At 42.9% G+C, this 24,126-nt stretch overlaps 1 protein-coding gene across 2 annotated transcripts in view; it reads right to left on the bottom strand.

Annotated features, from left to right (window-relative positions):
• jarid2b (jumonji and AT-rich interaction domain containing 2b) overlaps nucleotides 1-24,126 on the bottom strand; it is a 107,811-nt gene that overhangs the window by 30,026 nt on the left and 53,659 nt on the right. For both annotated transcript variants that reach the window (XM_065470823.1, XM_065470824.1), the window contains exons 3-4: nucleotides 20,950-21,076; nucleotides 7,452-7,672 (exon numbers count right to left, since the gene is read on the bottom strand). In XM_065470823.1, coding sequence (XP_065326895.1) covers nucleotides 7,452-7,672; nucleotides 20,950-21,076 — 348 coding nt within the window. The remainder of the gene's footprint in view (nucleotides 1-7,451; nucleotides 7,673-20,949; nucleotides 21,077-24,126) is intronic.

Here is a 24,126-nt window from a genome sequence, read left to right as displayed (position 1 = left end):
TTTAATTGTGAAAGAGCCTAAGAGTTCAACCCAAATCATTTAGTCTTTATATTTTTAATTAAACAAAGGTTACAAATTTTGTTTTGTAATTTGCTGTGGTGATGTGCTGGGAAAGAGGAAGAGAAATGTCACAAATGATAAAATAGTGACTGAAGGCAAGGTTCAGACAAACAAGTGGATGTCACAACAGCACAATGCCTACATGGGCCTAGAGACCCGTCAGTAATTTTGGCAGCCTCTGGTCACTAGAGAAAAATCCGTATTCCCCAACTGTGGGTGTGGCTGCTAGGTGCAGTTAGCCGTCGCTCGATGAAATCTGTTGAAATGATGATTTTGCACCAAATCCCTTTTAACAGTTGTTTTTTGTCACAAGCAGATCTGCAGTAGTTGCCCATAGTTTCCATGGAAGATGCATGCAAGCTTTAGTGAAACAAACTGGAAACAGAACATTTGTCTTCAAATTTAAAGTTGAGCTTCACCACTGCAACCAACACATTTCACTGATTCACGCAATCGCCTGCCAGCAACCCACCAGCAACCGCTTGCAACCGGTTGGGGAATGCACATTTCTTGCCCACCGACTGGTGGTTGTGAGATGGTCAATGACAGATCTCTAGGCCTGTGTGAATGAGGGCCCAGTATATTCAAGATCCCCACAATAACACTGTCTGGGATTTTGGAGAGCAGCAGAGGGAGGGACAATTACACAGACGGAGCCTGCCAAACATATTTAGTGATCCAATACTGACCACTGGCATGACCACAGCAGTGGCAACAATACTTCTGGAGCAGATACCAGAAATTTACAGCCCTCATCCATCAGTGCCTTAAAACTGTACAGACACACTCACACATGCACACAAGGTGGAGAAAACACAGCTCATTCTTTCCCCAAGATCTCCAACAGGGCATGTGCCCAATCCCACAATTACACCAGCTTTTCATCCACCTCATTCCGGCCGCAGACAAATCATAATTAGGTCTGAAAGAGTCTATTAGGATTGTCATTTTTAACGGGGCTCTTGGGTGGGGGGCATAATTATAAACCCTCCATTCTCTGGCTACCCTTCTTTTGTCCCCTCAACTGGAATTGAAACAATGAGGACAATTTAAATAGTCAATCAGGAGGGTTTAGCTGCCATGGGGACATGTGGTTGTGCTGACTTAGTTGTAAGTGCTCGATGTGTGTTCAGGAAGTATGAACGCTGTTTTGAAGTGAAGGTAGGAAGAGGAGGTAAACACGGGTTCTCCGGTGAGGAGAAGTTACAACAGCTGAGCTGTGCCAAAACTCTTCATCGTTCTCTTAGAGGGGAAAAGGGATTAGGGATTACATTTCCAATTGACATTCCTTTATGTCAGCTAAACCATTAACTCCACAAACAGCGGCTCTGCTTTTAGAACAGAAAAGCAGACTCCGTGAGTGTTGCATGAGGAACTCCTCCACAGAGTCATTACTGAAAAGAAAATCACAAATGTATACACACATATATCGTTCCAGGCCTTAAATCAAAACAGCAATCATATATCTGGAGGAGAGAAAAGTGCATTATCCCTGAAGGAAACACAGCTGTCACAGCAGCAATGCACTTAAGAAACACACGAGTAGCTGTCAGACTTGAATCTTTTTCTTTGAAAGCAGTCGAATGAGTGAAAGCAGTGAAAATGTGTTTCTAGTTTGGCAAACAATTTCTGGCAATAAAATACAAAAAAAACAACACACACACACAGACATTATTAATTCTAACAATCTAGCCACAAAGATAAAGATCCTTTAAATCCAATAAAGTGCCTTTATTAGAACTAGCTGTCTATTTTTTTTAAAAAACAGATGTGAACAACTCCTCGGTTGGTTTTGGTTCACATGTGTAATCACAAATGGGGATTCTGAGGTCTTTGGTTCACTAGGTCAGAGCTGGGAGGTTATGTAAGCAGAGTAGAGGGATTGGCCTCACTGAACCTGAGGAGAGGCACCACACTGGGGCTGGCAGGCAGAGGAGAAAGCCCACAGGGCAAAGAGCTAAGCGCTGTCGCAGCGTTCACACACGCACACAAGCACAGGAAATTACAAAAAACAGGAGTCTTGCATAAGAGACTCATTTGCAATAGTGTGTGTGCACACAGTTATTAATTTACTCCCTAATCGTTAACCTCATCTTCGGTACTGTGTGTACTCTGTGTGTGCATTACTGTGTGTTTGTTCCTCACTGAAGCAAATAAAGTAAATGACATCTTCCCCAAATGAATCACATAAAGGTGAAACTACTCAAACAGCTGTTATATCATTTATAGCCCATCAGCAGGGTGCATGTCATACACTCAACATTAAGAAAACTGTCCTCCAGGGTTTCTATAAGCTTGGTTATAGGTTAAAATGTAAAGATTACTGGGCAAAAGGTTAAACAGGTTTCAAAGGCAAGATAAAGGCAAGAGAAGGACATTAAAAAGGTGAGCATGGCAGCAAAAGCACCATTATGGCCAAAATGATAGTCATTGTTATTTTGATCTATATTGAAATCACAATTATAACGCTGCTTTCAGTAACATTCCTGCTGATTAATGCAGCACATTAACATTAGAAACCCCTTTTTACTTAAATCAGGGTGTCTGTTACAGGAAAAACATACATTTAAAAACTTGAACACAAATTAAAATAAACAGAACGCTTTCACATTTTTCTACGTTCTCCTGTTAATTAGAACATCTCTGCTGACAAATAAGGTGTTTGTTTACCTTGCCTAACTGCCTCTCCCAGAAGCAAAATAAAGTCTTTCACTTCTTTCTTTGTACCTGCTCGATGGATGTGACTAAAACCTGAAGCAAAGTACTTGACAGCTGTGAGATCGCTCCCTTTTTCCACTGTAATGTTTTACATACAGCGCAAGTTTTGGAAAAATAACTGTGCACAGAGATAACGTCTCTTTTGTCCACCATGTTGACCATTACCACAGAGCCTTCAACGCTCCCCTCGTTTAATGGGCTCTTATCTTTGACCAAATGCGATTGTGTTGGTGAATAAGTGTGTCTTTGTGAGTGGCGTGAATACGCTGCACGACTACGGACGACTAAGATGACGTTTGACAAATCGCGCTAGCAACCACTGTGTGTTTCTCTTGGCCTTCATGCATTCATTTTACTGCCATTTGTGGTGTGTTTTGAGAAATTGAATAAGTTAGTTGTGTTGCTCTGTGGCGCAGGCACAACTCACTCAGCCGCACTCTTTCCATATGATTTATTCACGGTTAACATCTCTTGCCCTAAATCCCAAGTATTTCCAAACAACCGGCGATGATTCGCCTTCTGCTGTGCAAGACATTAGATTTTTGTTTTGACAGTCTGTTATCGGTTGTATATCTGCCTGTTAATGTGCTGTTACTGGTCCAGACTAGCCCAGGAAACTTCAAGCTGCGCGGTGCAGGGAACAGCTGTGATTGGCACATGCGGCCGTGCTGTCAGGCAGTGATTTACGTTTGCTTTGTGTTCTATTGGCGGAGCACGCATTTCCAATATCGGTCGATCGCGTTCATTTAACTGTGGGAGGCCAAAAATCAGGATTAAGATGAAAAATTGATTTTCAAGTGTCTGCAGTTATTGAGGATTTTGTGTTTGTGCAGTTTCTGGTGTATTTTTTTGTGTGTGTATTGTAAAGACTGGGGAACACTTGGGTTATAAATGATGCAGTGTGTGCCAACAATTACGGTGAATACACTGATACCAAGTCAAACATTACTCAGTTGAATTTTTAGAAAACAAAAGCAATCGAAACCATGTCAAATCACTTTGACTGTGGGGGTAACTTAAATACTGAGCATCTCTATTTGAAATGAACACCTTATAATGTACTCCTTCACTCTGCTCTCATCAGTATTGCCCCCACCCTGTATGCAGCAGTACTACACTGTTACAACAGGCAGACAAGGCCAGAGGCAGACTGTCTGGCTACCACCCAAATGGCTTTCTCCATGGATATAAACAGCCCAAGTACAGGCCTGGACCACACATAAACACCATTTTGAGAACACAGGCAAGGACTGCGCACTCTGGCTTGTTTGCTACGGTGTGTGTCTGTGTGTTTGTGTGCAGGAGAAAAAGCTGAACAGTGGGATAAACACACATTGAACATAGACCCAAGACAGTGTGGGTGGTGAGCATACATGATGTGCATCCTTCTATACAGTAGATAGAAATCTCTGTTGCTGTTTTTTTGTTTCTTGTTACTTTTCTGTCCAGTTACTCCCACGTTGCATCAGAATAATCCAGCACCCCCTGCTCCCCCATGGAGGAATTAAAAATAACTTTTCCTCAGATACAACAACAACAACACCACCACCACCACCCAGCAGTCAGCCAATTCATTATCATAGGGAAAACAAATCCCACAAGAGCAAGATGGCGTCAATAAACAAGCTGGGATCGGATGAAAAGGTGCACCAACAACATGTTAACTGCTATTTCTCAACACAGACTGACACACGAGTCCTGCTTCTTTCACAACATTTGTTTCTTTTTTCTCTTTTTTTGGGTCGCTCACTTTATCGCTTCAAATCTTTCATGTTTTAACTGCTTTTATGTGGCTGTCTGAATGAGTGATGGATAGAACCCTTTGGGTGGATGCTTAATGTTTTCCAGATAAGATAAGCAAACAACACTGCAGTGGATACACGGAGGGGGAGGAGGAGGGGGGGTAATACAAATTTATGCTTACACCTTGAACGTTTGACCTGGGTCACACCCCAGAAATCACCACTGATGAGATATTCTGGGCAGAATGTCACTTAATGCTTAAAGAAAAGGAAAAAAAGCTAAAAATCTGATCAAAATGAAAGGGAAATCAGGGATATGATTACACAGCTGGAGATTCTGTCAGAGACATTTTTTGGTAGCTGACATGAAGGAGCCTAATGTGTGTGGTGGTCAGATCACCAGAGACATGTATCAGAATCTTAAAGGGGATTGGGGCTTTCAGATATCAAAGACTCGAGTCTCTTTGAAAAGATTAACCAGGCTAACACAGATGTCCTCATGGGCTGCGTCTCCCTATATACCCTGGATGCTTTGTGCAGGTAGTTGGCGCGTAGACATACACACACACACACACACACACACACACACACACACACACACACACACAGAGAGAGAAAATGGTATGAGGGCACACAGGAGATAAGCAGGACAGGACACATCAGTGGTTCGTGTGGATTTGCACTCACACACACACACACACACACACACACACACACACAGGCAGACACAACCTCAAGGGCTCTGCTGACATTCTCCCATGTCCCTCTCTTGGTAAGGGTCCCTGCATATGGGTCACATGAGAGGCCAAGGGGAAAACTGAGCAGAAGAAGCCCTGCAAAGGAAAATGTCATCCTCACAGCATGGATGGAGCACACACGCACAGAGAGCCAAACTGGGTCTATAAATACAGTGGTAGAACAGGGAGCGGCAGCACTGGGGGGGCTGTGGAAAACTGTTCAATCGTTAGCTTAGCAGCCTAGCTCTAAAATTAGCATTAAAGTGCAGCAGAGTGCAGCTAAACACTCGCTTGAAATCTGCTCGCAAAACACTAATTCAGCCCTTAATTATAAAGAGAGACAACAGCAAAACTGAGTCAGAACAAGTCACCCACGCTTCATTAGACTGCAACTGCTCGTGTTTAAGGCACGGCGTTAGCTTAGCACCAAGTGATTAGTCTAATTTCAGCCACAAAGTATATGGGACATTGTATCATTAGCCTATGTAACATCATGGCCTATATATGTAAATCAAGGCTCATCACACGGAAGGCTCGAGTCCATTTTAGCAACTTCCAATTACACGTTTCTGAATGAGCCCTGTAAGGTTAAAATGACATCCCATAATAGGAGTATTCTCCTCAGAACAGGAACATATAGCCATTACGCCCGACAGACTTTAATCTAAATTTTTCCCCCCTCCCGAGTGTGGAGCGGACTTTTGTGGGAGGGGCAGAGGTTAATAACGATAACGGCAAATTAATCTATAGAGCAAGGTGTTTCTGTCTTTCACAGGAATTAACTTTGGTTGTGGGGACATTTTAAAGAAAAAAGGGTGGGTGAGATATTCCACGAAGGATAGAAGTCACAACCAAGGTTGTTTGAGATAAACGGTCCTATGTAATGTTTGGACCTTGGGATGAACGTGTCACTCCCTCTCCTCTCATTTTTCTTAAGAAGGGATGATTGAGAGAGAGGGGGTTATCGTTACATCACAACACATTCAGACAAGACATGTAGTAGACGTTGCTGTTTTTGTAGCCCTCAACATATACATTACAGTGTAAACAGGAACAGCAAATTACAGAGTGCACATGCATCAGATAAAGCTAGAAACTGTCAAGCCGTCTCTATACTGAGCCATGATTGTCTCTCAGCAATTCAAGATCGTATCGGCCTTGAATCCTGAAACTCTTGCATACTCTACAGAGGTTTTTGCGAGCTAAGATTGCAGATTTTTAAAGAGAATTTATAGTCCTAGGTCTTTTAACCTTGGCCTTGGAAATGTTTTAAGGTAATAAAATAAGTAGCACTTGATAGTTTTAGCGCAACAAGAAAATAAAAAACTTTTTGCAGTGTCCTGGCAGAGGACTAACCCACTCTGTTTCCCGGCCAGCGGAGCATAGATCATAAGTAACATGAGCCCTTCATTAACTCAAGAGGGAAAAAAGAACAAGAGTTGTTTAGCAACCTTGAGTGTCGAGGATATCTGCGCTCCTTTGAGTGACTGCACTCAGTTTATAAGGGGTCGCGATCAGGTATCCTTTTGAGTTTTTAACCCAAATAGACAAACAATGCTGCTGTATGAGACAAAGAGGAGCAGCGCACACACACGCAACTCATTCGACTGCTAATTGCTCTGCTGTGGCTTTTCCACTTCATTTGACATCAAAAGTGCTACACAGTGTCAATGAACCTGTGCAGAGTTTGTAGTGCAGGGTGTGTGAGTACTCCATGTTCGAAACAGCTGCTGTAGTAGAGGGTGATAGGCAGGGTGTTAAAGAGACAGACAGTTGTTGAAAGGTGGGAGGGGGAGATGTGTAAGCTGATGAAATGCAGGATAATCTTAGCCATGGGCAAGTATGCAGTTAGATGCAGCATGTGTGAAGAGTTTTGTCTGTGTGTGTTATGAGTGGGTGGAGGGTGATCACAACCTGACTTAACAAAACTTATTCTAAGCTCCCTGGAGTTGCTTATGCACGCATCTTTATGTGCATAGAGCCAAACAATAGGGAAGCATATCCTGGTGTTAGGATAATTAATATGCAACATCCCCTTTCTAGCGTTAGACCTCAGCCTCGGACCCTTGAATAAAAACCTCTTTAATATCATATCTGCAGCTTTCTTGTTAAACAGTATGCTTTCCTGCTCTGCCGCTGGTTGTAGGCACGCATGTAATTATGTCTCCATCTGCTCCACTCTGCGGCATCTTACCTCTGAGGCAGAGGAAGGTGAGAAAGTCCTCCGTCTTGGGCTTGCGCCTGGAGAGGTCCTGGATGGAGGACAGGGATGAAGTGGAGAGGGACGAGAGGGACGTGGATGGCACCGTGGACAGGCCGGCGTTCAGGCCGCCCGAGTCAGCCACTTTGATGGGCGTAGTGCTGGGCGAGTTGGGCTGCGACTGGGCAAACTTCCTCTGGGCCTGGAGCCGAGGCCTTGTGGGGAGGGGAAAGAAAAACAACAAGTTAGACCCTTGGATCCTTTGCACGTAAACACAGAATTTACAAGGAACATAAGCCAGTGTGTTGGAAGAAGTACAACATTTAACCCTAATGCAGCTCCTTCTGCAGCTGACTAAAAATAAAACAGAATGTGGTTCTTTTGCATACCTGCAAACCCACTCTATCATTTTTACTACTGTGGCCCACTGGCCATTGTCTCACTGTAGGGAGGTTTCGTTGAAACAATTACCCTCTAGCGAAGAATTGATTACTCTGTGCGCGCGTGTGTGTGTATTTGTTCAGCGAACGGGAGCGAATCCATCATGATCACTTTGATATGCAACAAGCGCACATTCAGTGGACGACTTGCCCATTCTCACCGACAGTGTGGGTGTATTTAAATGTGTGCATTTACATGAGCTGACGATGTTTTCACACATGTAGTTGTAGTTCCTCTTTTTCATTCCTGTTAAGCACTATTGAAAAAGAAAAGAAAAGCGCCTATAAGGCAGAGCCTCTGCTGTCAGTGGCAGCTGATAAAAACCAACTACACAAGGACAGTGTGCCAAAACAATCACATGCTAACCGGCAACAACTTTCTTCATCTCCCCATCTTTCTGTCTCATAATTTTTTTTCCACCCTCGTCTCCTCCTCACTCCGCCTTCCCTCACTTCTGTTGCTACATTGTGCGCGCTTTCCTCTGTGATGCACAAAGCCTTTGAGACGTCTCTCTCATTTTTCTCTCTCCTTGTCTCTTTTCTGTCTTTATTTCACAGTGTGTGCCAGAGGAGGCGATGGTAAGAGCAGAATATTAAAGAGGTAGATGTCTCAGAAAGCAACGGACTCGCTTGTCACACACCACCTCTCCTTGATACACGCACGTGCGGGCACATGGATGCAGACCCTCCCTCTCCACGCGCACTTATACACGCATGGAGTATAAAAGTCGCAGAGTGTCAGGGGCCGTGTGAACCATCAAGTGGCCTCAATCGATTAGCGCTGAAGTAAGAGAGAGTGTGTGTGTGTGTGTGTGTGTGTGGCGGGGGGAAGCTATGCTGTAAGTGTTGTGGAGTAGTGATAGAAGCAATGCGATATCCTGGTATTATTTGTCAATTTGCTGCGGACCGGACTGAGGTAAGGATAGATAGGATCATGTCTGGAGAACACCCACAATGCATTTGGCGTAGCCACTGAAAGGTGCAGCGCTCCGATTACACTCCAATCAGAGAACAGAGCCGAGTCAAAACGTGTCAATTTCCTGGCCTGACACGGGGCGGGGGGTAAGCTCAATATGTGAGAAATTGAGAGATGATTGCTCACACAAAGCCCTACATTTGGAGGCAAGGTTTGAGGAAAAATTGCAGTTTGTTTACCAACAAGCAGTGAACATTGTGAACTCTCATCAGTCTGGATTTTCATAAAGAAAATTCATTAACACACGAGATCCTAATTTAAACTGAGCACAACTACCTTTAATTTAGGAAGTTTTAGGACTCGCAGTGCTCGAATAAATGTGGTATGAAAAGCCATATTCATACAGGAGGTGCCAATAATACTGTTACGCAAAGATGACGACTATCAAATACGCCACTGTGCCTCTTCCTGGGCCTCCACCTTTTAGGTATAAGATATCCATTTTACCCCATCGGAAATTTATGGGAAATTTCGGCATAACTAACAAGTGAATTCTGTCCCCCTGTTGTCTGATCAAACCCCCCCCCAAAAAAAACTGTTCAGTCCAAGTGCATGTTTCTCCTAAATTTAAAGAAATTCCCCCAAGATGTTCAGTACAAAGGCGTGGACAGATGTACGGAGAGGTAACCCCGAAAAAGCAACGCCTAGAGCACGGGCTGTCGCCGGCACAGAGGCGTTAAAAAGGGAACGTGACTATTCAACAGGCAGAAACCGCAAAATGAGGGCGGGTGTCAGTTCACACAAGGCTGTGATCTACTTGCAAAAGATAAAATAAATATGAAGGGGATAATAATAATAATTTAAAAAAACCAAAAAAAAAAAAAAAACCAGACATGGAGTAAATGAAGCGCACAAAATGCAGAAAGCCGAGTTTTTCCAACCAGCCAAACAGGTTAGAATGAGTGGTAGTAGGAGGGGAACGAGGAGAAGACATGGGGCAAGAAGAGCCCTGCACTCACACAAAAGCAAGATGTAGTGAATGAATGAAAGAAAAATCAACATATTATCAAGACCATAGAGGACTTTTAGAAGAAAAAGTAGAACTGGAAGCTGATTCTTCAAAATCGTAATGCTCCAAGCTGATCAATGCCTTGGGTCATATTTTCTGGACAGTAGAAATGAGCTTGACAGTTGGGTCAAAACACATGAAAGTGAAGCTTCTGCACACCCGAGTCACTCTAGGCAGACTCTGCGGGTCTTCCAACTGTTGAAAACCAGTGTAGAAACCACAGAGAAAATGGAGAAAGAGCTGAGGCAAGGACAACACTTACAAATGTGATCAAAAGTGGCACCGTTAACAATAAAATTAAGCTGAAGCCACATTTGTGTGAAAGCAAGAACAGGAAATTACGTGACATATAGAGGAGAGAGTGTGTGTGTATGAAAAGAGGTGAATCGATCATAGTAACATTACCCAGAAACATCAAATTTGAGCACTTCGACATATAGACGAAGAGCCTGTTTGCTGTAAGCCGTTAACCCAAAGTACGAGTCCAAACTTCAAACTCGCCAAAGCCAACAAAGTGTTTCCATCTCTTGTTTTATATCGCAAGCAGTCCGTCTTGATGTGATTACAGCATTCGCTATAATTGATAGCGAGCTGTGAACACTTTCTAAACAGCAAGCAGAGGGAAGATTGAGCTCTCCATAAAAGCCTCTTAGGTAAGCTGAACCCTGCAAAGTTTTATTGCTGCAGCCTTACATAAATAGGATCCTATTTAACAGCTTAAAGAGAGAGAGGGAGAGAGAGCGAGAGAGGGGAAGGGAATAACTGACACAAAGAGAAAACCTGGGATTATGACAATGCACATAAAACACAAGCAGTTGTGCAAAAGAATACGGATGGAGACAGATGAGCTAATAAAGTGATGTGTTTACTACATCCCGTCTAGACCATCAACCACAGCCGGCCAATCCGCTGTTACCTTTAAACTGACATCAAAGACACTTCGTGCTACCACGGAAATATCAGTGGAAACATGCACAAGTAGTACTTCACTAATTGGGCTAAATTGTGCAGTGCCAGTTCTAGTTTCCTCATTTCTTCTTTTTATCTTTTCTTTTTTTTAAAAAAAAAAAATTGGTATTCCAACAGCAGAGATATGGCTAATAAAAAAACAAATTAAAAAAGGTAATAAAAAACAGATCTGCTTTGCCGATGATGTGATAATGCAGGGTTACGAAGAGAACATAAAAGCGGGGGGGAAACAGATAAATTAAACCACAGCACTTATATTGCAAGGACTACATTTCAGCTAGCAGGTTATTATTTAAAAAAAACAAAACAAAAAAGCAGCTCTCTTCCTCGAAAACAGCCAAACAGGATTAGTGCTATCATCATTATTAAGGTGCCAGGAAATTAAGAGCATGAAAAACATTTACAGCAACGAGTTCAGCCAATTTTCCAACCAGTTTTGCCACTGGAATCACGTCTTTCTAGCAGTCATGGACGATCAAACGTGCATGAGCACAGCAGACATGAGCGAAGCAATGCATCCAAGAGACCGGAGGATGGTAACGTTTAGAAATCAGCAGAGGAGGAACAATTTGTAGTGACTTTACTGTTTTACTTCATGACTGCTCCCACTGCACTAAGAGCCGAGTGGTAATATGAACCCGTGATTTAGCCCTCCGTCTGCCCAGTGGTGGGTTGCCTGTGTGTCGTGTGTGTGTGTGTGTGTGTGTGTGTGTGTGTGTGTGTGTGTGTGTGTGTGTGCGCGCAGAAGTCAGGGTACATCAAGTTCCCAAGCGTGTTGAGCTATAGAATACTGGCTGGTATGGTGCCACAGGAAGAAAGTGAGGCTTACGCAAGTTAAAATTAAACTGATTGCCCTGACTGACGGAGAGCGAGAGGCGAGCCGGAGAGACGCGGGTAGGGGGAAAAGAAAAAGAGGAAACTGGGCTCCAATAGCGGCAGAAAAAGCAAAGAGATTACAGCAGGATGTCCTCATTCATCCCTTTCTAATCCACCTATCATCCATCCTTTCCTCCCTTCATTCCTTCCTGCTGCACACGCCCCCCCCAGCCGTCTACCCTTCAAAGGGCTGCTCTAATGTCTAATATTACACAAGCCACCAGAGGCGCGAGAGCATTGATTATCACTGAGAGAGGTAGAGTGAGAAAATCTGACGACCCTGTCAGCCAGGGATCCTGCAAACGGAAGGAAAAAAGGCAGAAGAAGAAAGGAATAGAATAAAGCACCATCGCACTAACATATATAATGAAGTGGGTGGGTGGGGGTGATGATGAGGGAAGAGAGAGAAAGATGAGACACAGCTAGTTCAGTGTGCTTCACTTAGCCAGAAGAATTCCACTCTGTTTAAGCAGTACAGCTGCGGACAGTTGACATAGATCATCACAAGCACATGGACCCTGTCAGTCAAACGCGGAGCGACTTCAAGCTCTCGTCTTCCGTCTCCATCTTATCAACATCCTCCCAGTGACAGCCATTTCCGTGGGAGTTTCTAAGATGGCTGGGCTTCTCTGTATGGTCAGACTTACGAGGGTGCTGGCAAGCTTCCCCGCCTGCTGAAATGGCACAGAGAAACACGCCGTCTACAAGCTTCAGTAACAGACCCTCATCTTTGACCCGTGCCACTGGAGGGAGGCCAGCAACAACTGAGTTTCTTCTGCAGACTCGGTCAATAACTCAATAACCCGCAGCACAGCAGAGAGTTATCGCAAACACAAACCTCCAGTCTGAACTGGCTCCTTATGTCAGCTTCAGCACATCAGCAGGGTGCAGAGTGCAGCGGGAGAGGGGAGGGAAAAAGATGACTAAGCAAATGTGCCTGTTTGTTTTTAATGGAGCTGAAACCAGGAGAATCATTAAACCTCATATCAACCCATTTGTTGCATAAAAAGACTGAGAATGGATGCAAAAGCACGTTTTAGTGACTGAATATGCTGTAGCTTTGGCATCTTTCCATTCTTTGCAATATTGATGAAACCCAAGCATTATTTAATTTTAGCATTAGAAAAATAAAAAATACAAGTTTGAAACAATCATGGCCTTGGTGCCTTTGCAATTTTAATAGAAACCTGTGCAACTTCAATGTTTTGACTTTATGGACACTTAAAAGCATGGTCTGGATTTTACCAAAAGGCCCAAATCTAAGGGAATGATGTTTTTCATGTAAGAAGACCTTTAATGGTGCGTGTGTCTGTGGACTTGAGGTCAAATGCGTGGAGTCGCCACAGTGGACCTCTGGCTATCTGGTTTGTTTTCAGATCTTTGTTGCACCACTGCAACCAGATATTTAGATGAGGCTGGCGAGGGAAACACGAGCTAGCAGCCTGTGTGTTGATTTGCGCACAGTCTACTCTTAATACAAATGAAGTAAAAAATAAATAAATAAATAAATAAAATAGATAATTACTTATAAACTAACTTTGCATCGTAACCACCACAATCTGAGAGAAGGAGAAAATAAATAAACTAAAACCATCTTAGACAATGAAAATCTGGGTGCTAATTTTTAATAGTCTTTGACATGAATACGAGCACATCTGGAGAGACACGTTCTTGTCTGCAGCATCTGTGGCTGGGCTGCACTCAGACTTTGCGTTCACTCCCATGATAAAAGGTTATAGTTTGAGGAGATGAGAACTGATCCAGAGTCTGCACCTTAGGGGATGTATTAATTGGCTCCAGATGGTCCACATGGTCCTGATAAAATACCACCTCGCTGCAGCTTACTGTGTGATTGTGTGTTTGTGTGCGCGTGTTGAGTCCGAGTGGATTCTGTCCACTTAAAAGCAACACAAACGTACATGTTTATGTACTTAAAATCACTCTGTTAATGTTTATATGCGGCGATAAAGCCTTTGTATGTTTTTAATCGGCTCTTCTGCCTGATTTAGATTATCAGTGAGAGCATGTGTTGTACGGCAGTTTTAGCAGTTGTTGTACACAGAAATTATATGAAGAATTTCTTAAGCCCATAAGACTTTCACTCATGAAAATGCAATGAAAACAGTGATCACACTGTAACTGTTAGACTGTATGTGCGAACAACAGTGTGAAAGACTGTATGACAGAAAAACCCTTAAGCTACTATGCTTGATACCAAACCAGAACATTGTATTAAACAGCACAAGATGTAGCATGCTACAAAGTTATAAATAACACAATTACACTTTTCAGTGATTAAGTGATCACATTACAGTACACCTCAGTTATATTCTGTTGCGCATACAGACAGGGGTGTTGGGGGTCCACGGCCATTTAAAAAAAAAAAAAAGTCACTGTGACCTCCCTCAGCTGAATTTTACTGATATACTTCAACTAAAAGTTACACTAACTTATACAATTTGGTAATGAAAACGTTTGGCTGGTTATTCAGTACAAAGTAGTTTAATGCTTCTGCATGACTGAGGAGGTCGTGATCGTGCAGCTTGTTTTTTTAAGCATGACCCTACTCGAAAAATTGCAAAACAATTGTAAATCCGTTGAGGATATTGGTCCTCACAGACAGCCGTCCTAGTGTGTGGCGAGTTCACCGAACCACTTCTGCACCCTGGAAAAAAGGTCTCTGATGTTTGTCTCTGCGATGTAAGGTATTTTTGCACTTTTATAACTGTGGGTACATCAAACATCAAACATGCCTGCGTCCGGGAGAGTAAAAACACTGGATCACGCTGCTGACGACATCAGATCTTTGCAAGGATGTGAACAGCATGCTAACACAAAGCTAGACAAGCAGCCCTGCCCAGCAGCGCTCAGTGACAAGGATTCAGGCTTGCAGCACTGTAGCCTTCATTTCTGCATGTTCATGTTTCTACAGTAGAATCGTAGTGATGAGCGCCTCGATTTCAACTTTACCTTATGTTATCGTTCACACTTAAAAAAGTAAAGTCTGTTTTTTTAAAATGCAGAAATAAATTTGCCTTTAGCGATGCCGTTTTAGCCTCAAAGCGAAATAACCAAATTGTGTATAAGTGCCCAGATTCACAAACCCTAAAGTTGATGATGAGCGCTCATTATGAGCAGTTTTAAGCGAACACTCATTTAACTTCCTGTGTTTATTGCTTTTCTGTCTCCATCCATTTAGAGGAGGGATGGCACTGCAGTGATCTGACCCGGTCAACCCTGTGACCTTTGTGTAAACAAACAGCCCACCCATAGACTCCCAGTCACATATACAATGAGCATGTGCACAACAAACAAAAATAAACACAATCATTAACTGTCATGAAGACAAATATGCACACTGAAAGTCTACCACCTATTGTCTTGCTCTTGAACAAAGAGTAGTTCACTAAAACAGGCCGTTACTAACCACAGTAGTGATGCTTATACCAGCATACGGTTTGCAATGCTTAACCGCTCTGTGACAACATCAGGATAAATAAAGATGGGTGTTACTAAGATGTGTGTGTGTGACTGTGTGCGAGTTTGTCACATAAGGAGCTGCGGTGGTTTCATGCTTCAAACAGTCACAGTAAGACTGATTTTCATTTGAGATAAAATATATAGCAGAGCCTGTGTGCACATTTAAATATAACCTTGCCCCCACCCTCTTTTTTTTTTTTGGAGCGGGGGTGACGAGAGGGGAGATGGTGTGACAGGCAAATGTGAAGAGAAAGCCAAGCCATCTCTGTGAATATATAAATGCTATATTAGGTCAGATGGAAGTCACCTTTTGTCCCCTTTGTCACAAATGAATGAGTGGTGTTACACTTGGGCTAAATGCCACTGAAATAACCACGTTGACAAAACACCAGTGGGTTCAAAGGTTGTTGAGAGTGATCACATAGCCGAGAAGATTAAATAAAAACTTATTTCTCGCTTTTATTCCTTTTATACTCATGGCACTACGAGATAAACATGAAACCTTGTACTTAAATGTTACCTTTGTTGGCAGGCACAGTCCATTGGGCGCAATGATTTGGAAAGCACCTCTAACCTTGAGTGGTTTTAGGGACAGTGCTGTATGCATCTTTGCTAGTAGTTGCTAGGTGAATTTGGTTACAACCTCTGTGACATATTGTAGGAATATATATTTCGTCCTTGCAACTGGTGGTTGCAGGATGGTTGCTAACCAGTCTCTAGGCCTATTTAACCCTTAACAAGACACACTGCTCAATTCAAACCATTTGACTTCTGACCTAGTCCACCTTAAATCTCTCATGGGAGTGGTGCGCAAGCACGGCGTTAGTCCAGTTACCCAAATTCAATATGGCATGCAATATGTAGACCTTCAGTGACCTTAAGTTACTGCCAATGATTGATAAGTAGGTAGGAACATCGATAGAGTAATAAAATAAAGACTAGGGAGATCAACCATAAAACAAACATTTGAGTGCATGCATTTTCTGCTACATGAAGTGCAGAAGTACTGTGTTCTGTCATGTAACTACCAGAACAAAAACAAATAACCTTACAGTACACGCACACACATTGATTGCTCCTAAATGATCCATCTCCCACTTGTGTTTCCAATTTACAAAAGATTCCCAGGTTGAGATGAAAAACCGACCCAGTCAATGGTTCACCGCTCTCTGCTGCAGATCATCTCTGTCAACACACTGAAACTTTTCCCCTCCTCGCCTTTTCATGCACACCTTTCAACTGAGCTCTGGTATTAATACTACAACAAAAGGGATGGCTTGCATACGAGGTCATGCTTTTTTCCCCCCTCCTGAAAGTGTTATCTAAATTTAGATATTCTTCTCAAATCATGATTTGAATATAATGACAGAAAAAAGGTACTTATGCTCACTACAGTCTGACTGACACATCTCAACATTTTGGCTTACAAAAGATCAAATTAGTACTTTACGACTGCGTAACAGTAAATCCCAAGGAGCATTTAGACTTCGTTGTATGATGCCATAAGGAGCGCCACGCAAACCAGTTTTCACATGCTCAATCTGCGCTACAATTACACTAGCATTTGACAGTGATTACGGGAGCGAGTTTGTGTACTGAGTGACATTATGCACTGTGGCGGATGGTTAATACTCCTTCACCCTGCCATTTATTTCAGTGGCAAGGAAGGCTTTCATAAAGCCACAGCAAAGCAGCGACAATGAGAGGAGAGTTTAGAGGAGATTTTCTAGACTGACATGCTGAAATGCAGGGTGAGTCACTGACAGAAAAACCAGAAGAGATCATTTAAACTGCAACGGAACAACTGTCCAGCGTGGCCTCACGTGCTGTAACTATATCTGAATCTGCTGTATTTTTGCAGCAGCAGGTAAAAGCAGCAGAATTGCAAAATACAGCGTGAACATTGTTATTCATCCATTAGGTGCTGGTGGAACAGCTAGGTGCTGCGGTGCATATAGGTCGCTACATGATACCATCTAAAGCAAATTAATAAGCACATTATGGCCCTCTATTAAAACGCACTCACTGTGTGCGTGCGTATTAGTTTGCACGTGTGTGCAGGCCTGTGCGCACATGCATGTAATCCCTCATAAATGGAAACGGTGATTATGCGTTACTGACAAGAGGCATTGGTTATGCTAGACAAGACAAGTGTGTGTGTGTGTGTGTCTCCGTGTGTACACACTTGGCATTCATTAAGTCGAAACAAAACAAGCGGCAGCAGCTGAGTGTGTGTCTTGGCTGAGACAACAGAGAGAACAGATTCAAAGAGAGCCAAAAGTGGGGTTCAGTAAAAAAGAAGGGTGAAAAAAGAAAAAGAAAAGAGGAGGAGGGGGAAAAAAAGAGTGAGAGAACACTAAAATTAAGCTTAGATGTTGGTCTAACATAGATACTCAACTTCTGCCCACAAACACACAGCGCCCGATCTTTTGCCTCAAAAGTTTGCATTTGCTTCCACACACAGCTGAACTACTTGCTAAAAGTCAGATTAAACAAAGTAAACCGGCTTCAATAAATCTTGAATCATGTGATCAAATATGCTGGAAAGTTTTAAACATTTACAGCTTGCCCAAATAAAACCAGGTTAATGTTTATCAAAATTCAGCAATGGATTTCCTACCCACACACGCCACTGTATACAAAACCAAAAATCTTCACGTCATTTAAAAGTAAACCACACTGGAATCCGGTTTTGACTGAACCATGAGAGTGGCAGCACAAAAGACTTGTGAATGATTTACTCATTTCACTTAGGACTGAACCAGATTCATTGGATGATGACTAACTGTGGTAATTATTTGAGTGGACGCTCCTGTAAAACAAACACACATACACACACACACACACAATCTTAATATGAAACTACAACCTCTTTGTTATTGACAGGTAAACACACGTCAGGCCATTTTATCAACCTAAGTCAAATATGGGAGAGGAACAGAAGAGCAGGAAAACAACTAGGTCAGTAAACCGTGGCATTAAAGAGACTGCATAGGGTCATGAATCTAAGAGAGTGTGTGCGCGCTTCGACTCAAACTTGGCAAGGGAGCCCCATTTGGAGAATATGGTCAAGCTTGTAAGACAGGGCTACAATAAGCTGGCATGTTTGAGGGGATGTCCTGCCAGTCTACCCACCAATCTCAGGAGCATGGGAAGGCAAACATAGAGCTGATCTCAAAGACTTCTAAAGAGCGCCGCTTCCTGCCAAAAATTACTCGCACCTGTCCTTCTGTCTCTGCCCCTCTTCCTATCGCTCTCTCTTCGCGGCTCCACCCAGCCTCTCTTCGTCTACACTCGATCCCTTCATCCTCGATCCACAAACTTTTCCTTCACGCAGAATTGCAAGGCGCTACGCCATCGCTCCTCCCTTCTGTTTTGGCCAGTGCCAGGTGTAAAAAGCTCCTGGCATGGTCACAGTTAGGCCTGTTTAGGAACAGTGCAGGGGCGCCCACTGCCAGGGCACTGGAGTCATCCTTCAAGCATAAAGCGCACACACAAAATAAGCTTTTTAAGAGGGCATTAGGCACTGCCAAGTACTGGCTAGGCTTGTGTTTCATTAGCATCAGATAGAGAGTCTTTCTTCATTCAGCCCCACTGTGTCTATGTGTGTGTGGTGAACTAATGAAAACCACAGAGCAGGCTGGCCTCTAACTGAACTCCACTCAACATAGAGCACTAGAGGCCACCAGAGCAAGAGAAAATGAAAATGTGAGCTCATCTTTATTATAATTTACTCCTTCAGCGCTTTTCTTCCTTACAGAGATGAGCATTTATGCTTTACCATCTATTTAAGCCACATGATCCTTTGGTTATAGCCTGCTCAGGCAGCCCACACTGCAATTGTGACTGTACAAATAAACAAAGTTGCTGTGTCTGACTTTAAGATCGACTGTACAAGCAGTCAGAAACCGCAGAACTTCACCGAGGCTGAAAACTCCCTTCAGAGCCTGTGAATGTGTATGCAGTCCTTGGATCCAGAAGGATATATGGATCCATATTAGGATGATCTTTTCTTGAGGATATCAAAACCGAGTCTCATTTTTTTCATATTTCAATTTGACATATATTTCCGAAAGAAACATTTTCCCTATCTTGCAAAACCTTCCAAAAAAATATACCCAATAATAGATCTGGATCGTCTCCAAACGCTATTCAGTTCTGAGCCAAGCCTCAATTCTGGTAAAATGTCCAAACAAAAAGAATCACTGAACTGATGAAGTGAGAAAGAAAAGGGGGGAACATTCCCTTCTTTCTTTTATACTTTTATCTTGTACAAGTTGGCCCAGGGGCCACCTGCTTCAAATCAAGGTAGATGAAAGCTCGTAATAACCAAAGTGAGATTTTGAGGTTACAGTATCGAATGACAGCTAGGAGGACTTGGGCAGGTGCTTGATGCGCGGTGAATGGAGTCTGTATGGGCTGCTCATTACAGAAGGACATCTGCTGCTGTCCGGCCCCCAGACTCCGCCTCCAGCTTTACACTGACGCTTGGATGTCGTGTCAATGCGTGTGAGAGACCAGAGGCAGAACAAAACCACACACACACGCTTGCACAACAGGAGGAGGCATGTGCTCTTACTCACATTCACACCTGCTACAGACAGTGGCTGTCAGCTTGAGAATGAAAGTATAAATTTAAGAAGGAGAAAAAAAAAAAAAAAAAAAAAAAAAAAAAAGGTTTATGGCTGCTGCTTTTGGACACAGAAATGTAAGGAGGAATGCATGATGTTATCTGTGTGTGGATGCGTTGCTGAGGTACACACATAACAGATAATGTGAAATCTGCTTAAAACTCTGTATCGTTTACTTCATTGTAATCTTATTTCAGCTGAAGATTTCAAGCCTCTTTTTTGCTTTTCATGCTGAACGCATTAAAAGCATCGCATTTAAACATCATTATATCACCCCCCCCAACCCCCGCTCAAGAATATCTCTCTGAAAATGACTGTTGTTTCACAGACTTAATCATTTTCAATAATTCACGCATTACATAAACGCCTTCATAAAAAAATAATGCTGGATGGAAATTAACAGCTTTTTTTGTACTCAATTCCAATTTTTAACCGATTCATTCGGAAATGCATGGAAACATTGTTTTAAGTGGCTAATTATAAGTGACTGAAACTGTGCTTGCATTAGGAGATTTAAAGGGGGGGAGGGGGCTCATTAAGAGACCTAAGCGCTATTTAAAGGCTCATACTATTTACGCGACTGTCACAGAACTCAGAGGCAACTTGCTCCTCTCTAAACATTTCACCGCACACATTTGGGAGAGAAGAGGGGAGAAGCCAAGTCAGAGGGGAGATAAAAAAAACATGACAAAGTGTGTGTGTGCAGCAAGTTCATAAATCAGTGCAATGTTGCAGTGAAACATTTTGGAACTGATTTTTACCGGGGATGTTGTAATGGGGGTATTACGAGGGGGGGTGGCATGGGGAGACAGATCGAATAAATTATGGAAAGAAAGAGCAGATGAGAGAAAGGGGAAGACGAAGCATGTGTCTCAAAAACAATGAAGAGAACCCGAAAGCAGCTGGTGTCATGTGGCAACCTATGAAACCTCAGAGCTCAGAAAAGTCAGCGCAATTCTGCTGCACTTACAATTTATACCAAGTGTGCACAGCATGCTCTCAACTTCTCACAGTATTCTTTCTGCATGCTCTCATTTAACACCCAAACATTCTGCAAACCTCTTTATAACCCAATGACACAGAAACATCTCACACACACACACACACACACCTCTTTTTTGCAGGACTGTCCTCGCAGTACTCGCTGCTTCCATTCAGGCCCTGACGGCGCAACGACCCGTCTTCTTTGTGGCTGCCCTTTGACCCCGAGCCGTTGAGCTGCCCATTGGCGAGGGAACCTGGAAAAAAAAGAAAATTGTTACAAGCCTGGCCAGCGTACGTTTCCAGCTTTCTGCCGCCACTCATACAAAACGCTTCTTTGTCAATAAAACATTAGACCAGAGAATCAATACTGAATATCTAGATACATCTCGAGCCTCTGGGGAATAAACAAAAGTTTATATATGACAGTGTTAAAACAGCCTTTTTTGATATCATCATTAATTACGGTAGTTCTGCTTCATCTGAGAGTGTAGGGCACAGAAAAAGAAATGGCGAAAGAGGGATGAACACAAAGAGCACAAATTAGTTAAACATCTCAAATGCACAAGTTCACCCGAGCCAGACATACCTGTATTCACCTGTAGAGGTTGTTGCAACATTTTATTTTATTTTTTTGCATATACTTACATACAGGCCTTCACACCTCATAATGCCACAGCTTTTTGCAGCATCATGGGGTAGTTTTGAAGAGGATCCGAGGAAGTTAAACCCTACGACACTTGTAGTATAAAGAACAACTTTACTGCTTGCCCAACACGTATGTTGCGTGATGGTCCTTTCATCAGGGTCATCACGCAACATATTACAGACAAGGAATATGTCACATATATCCACATACACATCTGCCACTGAGGCAGCAACTGGGTTGGGCTGATCATGTGGTTTGGAGTCAACCGTTGCCCCTGGCAATAGGGAGAAACCAGTGGGAAATTTGGGGTGGTACCTTATATAGCCATAAGCTGGAGAAAGTACAACTGCGTGGTGGTGTTTGAGTTTTGCCCCAAATTCAAAAGATCTGAACTGAAAGAAAACTTTTAGATGATACAGGAAAACGAAAAATCCTATGCAAAATATAAGGTGATTAATAAAGGACAGATCATATAAAACCATAAAAAGAAAAAAAAATAGAAATCTCTGAACTGCTATAGAGCCACCAGTATTTGCCCCCTGGCCAGCTTAGGATAGAAAGGTACTGAATCTCCTTCATACTGACATTTCCCTACGAGCAGCTGTTGTTGTCTTTGACTTACAATATGTGACGCTTGCCCTCTGACAAAGAATTTTTATGAACAACCTAAAGCCATTCGCAGAAATGGCTACTGCTGGGCTTGACATTCTCCCTGAGCCCAATTGACAGAGCCCTAATTAAATATTTAGCAAGCAACTCGCACAAAACAAAATAAGCCCCCCAGACAGATTCTTAAATCAAAAGCAACAACAGGCACCGAGAATTCAAATTAGGTCAAATGCAGGAGTCGAAGTCAACCGTAATTGAGGCAGACAACCAAATTAAAAAGATATCAACAAGATTTGGTTTCAGCGTACGTGGCTCTTGTAGTTGTTGGAAGGTGTATGCAGGGGCTTGCCCGATTTAACAACAGAGCGTGAGTGGGCTTGCTTATCAGGGAGGCAATTGGACAAGTTTAAAGCTTTTTGGGGTCATTACAAAACAGGACAGCGCTTCCAAGGAGACCAATCGACTGAAGACAGAGGGGCAGTAACACGTTTAAAAATGTACTTCCCTTGCCAACTCAAGTGTCACTTTGCTGAGCGGAAAGTTGAAGATTTATATCAGTGAGTAAAACAACACTGCAAACATTTGACACTGGGGGTAATTCATCAGATTTTTACCTCTTTTGACCTGTTTTGACAAGCATTTCTGCCTGGCTGGACTTTTGGTATGGCAGGCTGCTGAATTATTCACATTCATTTTGAAAAGAGCAACAGTGACTCACTAAACACTCACATCTCACAGGGGTTTGTTTAACAAGAAACTTCATAAGCCATCATAAACTCTTTCATTCACTAAAAGAACACCTCCCCACTGGTCTATCACTCTCTCTTTCTTTCGCTGAGTAACTCTTAGTTTTCTCATGACACCCGGCCAAATTCCTTTTTGACTGATGCTTCTGAAAACTCTGCTTCACAAACTCCTAATAGTGGGCGTCAAAAAGGAAAACAAATTATTACGATTACCGCAGAGGAGCATGGGTTAGAATAAGCGGCAACTTGAATGATATCCTGCTAGCAAAGACAACTGCTGCCGAACAAGCCCAGGCGTCGTGTCATCTGAGAACGATCGGACGGGAAGCGGGGTGGCGAGATCAAATGATAATGGAGGAGACAGGATGAAGTTGAGTGATTGTAGAGCAGGTTAAAAAAAAAAAAGCAGGTTTTCAACATATGATTTAACTGAGATTTATAAAAGTGCTCTGGGCTGAATGAACACACACACACACACACACACAGTGACACTTTCTCATTACTGCATAAACAACCGGGCTGTTGGGGTTTGCTCACACACGCAAGGCAGGTCAGCACCTGACTGCGGAGATACAGTCATCAGATGTATCTTTGCGCTCGTAAAGTTAACAAAGACCGCCGCGATGAGTAAGGCCATCGCACTGCTGGCAACGCTTTATATGTTGGTGCTGGAGAGCCTCTAAGTCTATAGGCCTGGGGTGAATCACTGCCTCACAATGTCTTGGTTGGCACGAAAGGCTTACATTCGTACTCTTTTAATGAATCAACTCCTTTGAAGTCCCCTTCATAAAAGTACTATTTTATGAAACGGGGGTTAAAACATCATGTTAATTCAATCAAATATTGGAATATAGTCTAAATATTCAACTGAATTAAAACATCTTTCAGAGCTTAATATGTTGGCATGAAAAATGGTAATTAGATTTTTGAGGGAGGGGGGGTCATATGAACCGATATGAAAATGGGCAAGAGACTCATTAGAACTTCTGGACAGGGGAACTCACACCAGAGCAAACACAGAAATAGCTCATTAACTTTAATTGTGCTCTGAAAATGACTGACGCGTGATGTCCCCACAGAATGCAAACAAATAGGCAGAGGCACATTTCACCAGCCCCACCGCCCCTCCAGCTTTCCATCGCTTTCCCCCCACCTTGCCGCTGCCATACCCCATTCCTCCAAAGAGTTGTTCAACATATGCTGGTTGCACATGAGTGCCCATCTGAGGGGCAGAACGGAGCATCTTGGGGGAAAGAAAAAAAGAAAAAAGAAAAGAGGGCCGGGGACGGGCAAGCATGGCAGA

Source organism: Pelmatolapia mariae, linkage group LG22, assembly GCF_036321145.2.
Source record: "Pelmatolapia mariae isolate MD_Pm_ZW linkage group LG22, Pm_UMD_F_2, whole genome shotgun sequence".
In the NCBI taxonomy this organism is placed as follows: Eukaryota; Metazoa; Chordata; class Actinopteri; order Cichliformes; family Cichlidae; genus Pelmatolapia; species Pelmatolapia mariae.
The sequence above is the reverse complement of the archived record's forward strand: the minus strand, read 5'-3'. Positions and strand labels throughout refer to the sequence as shown.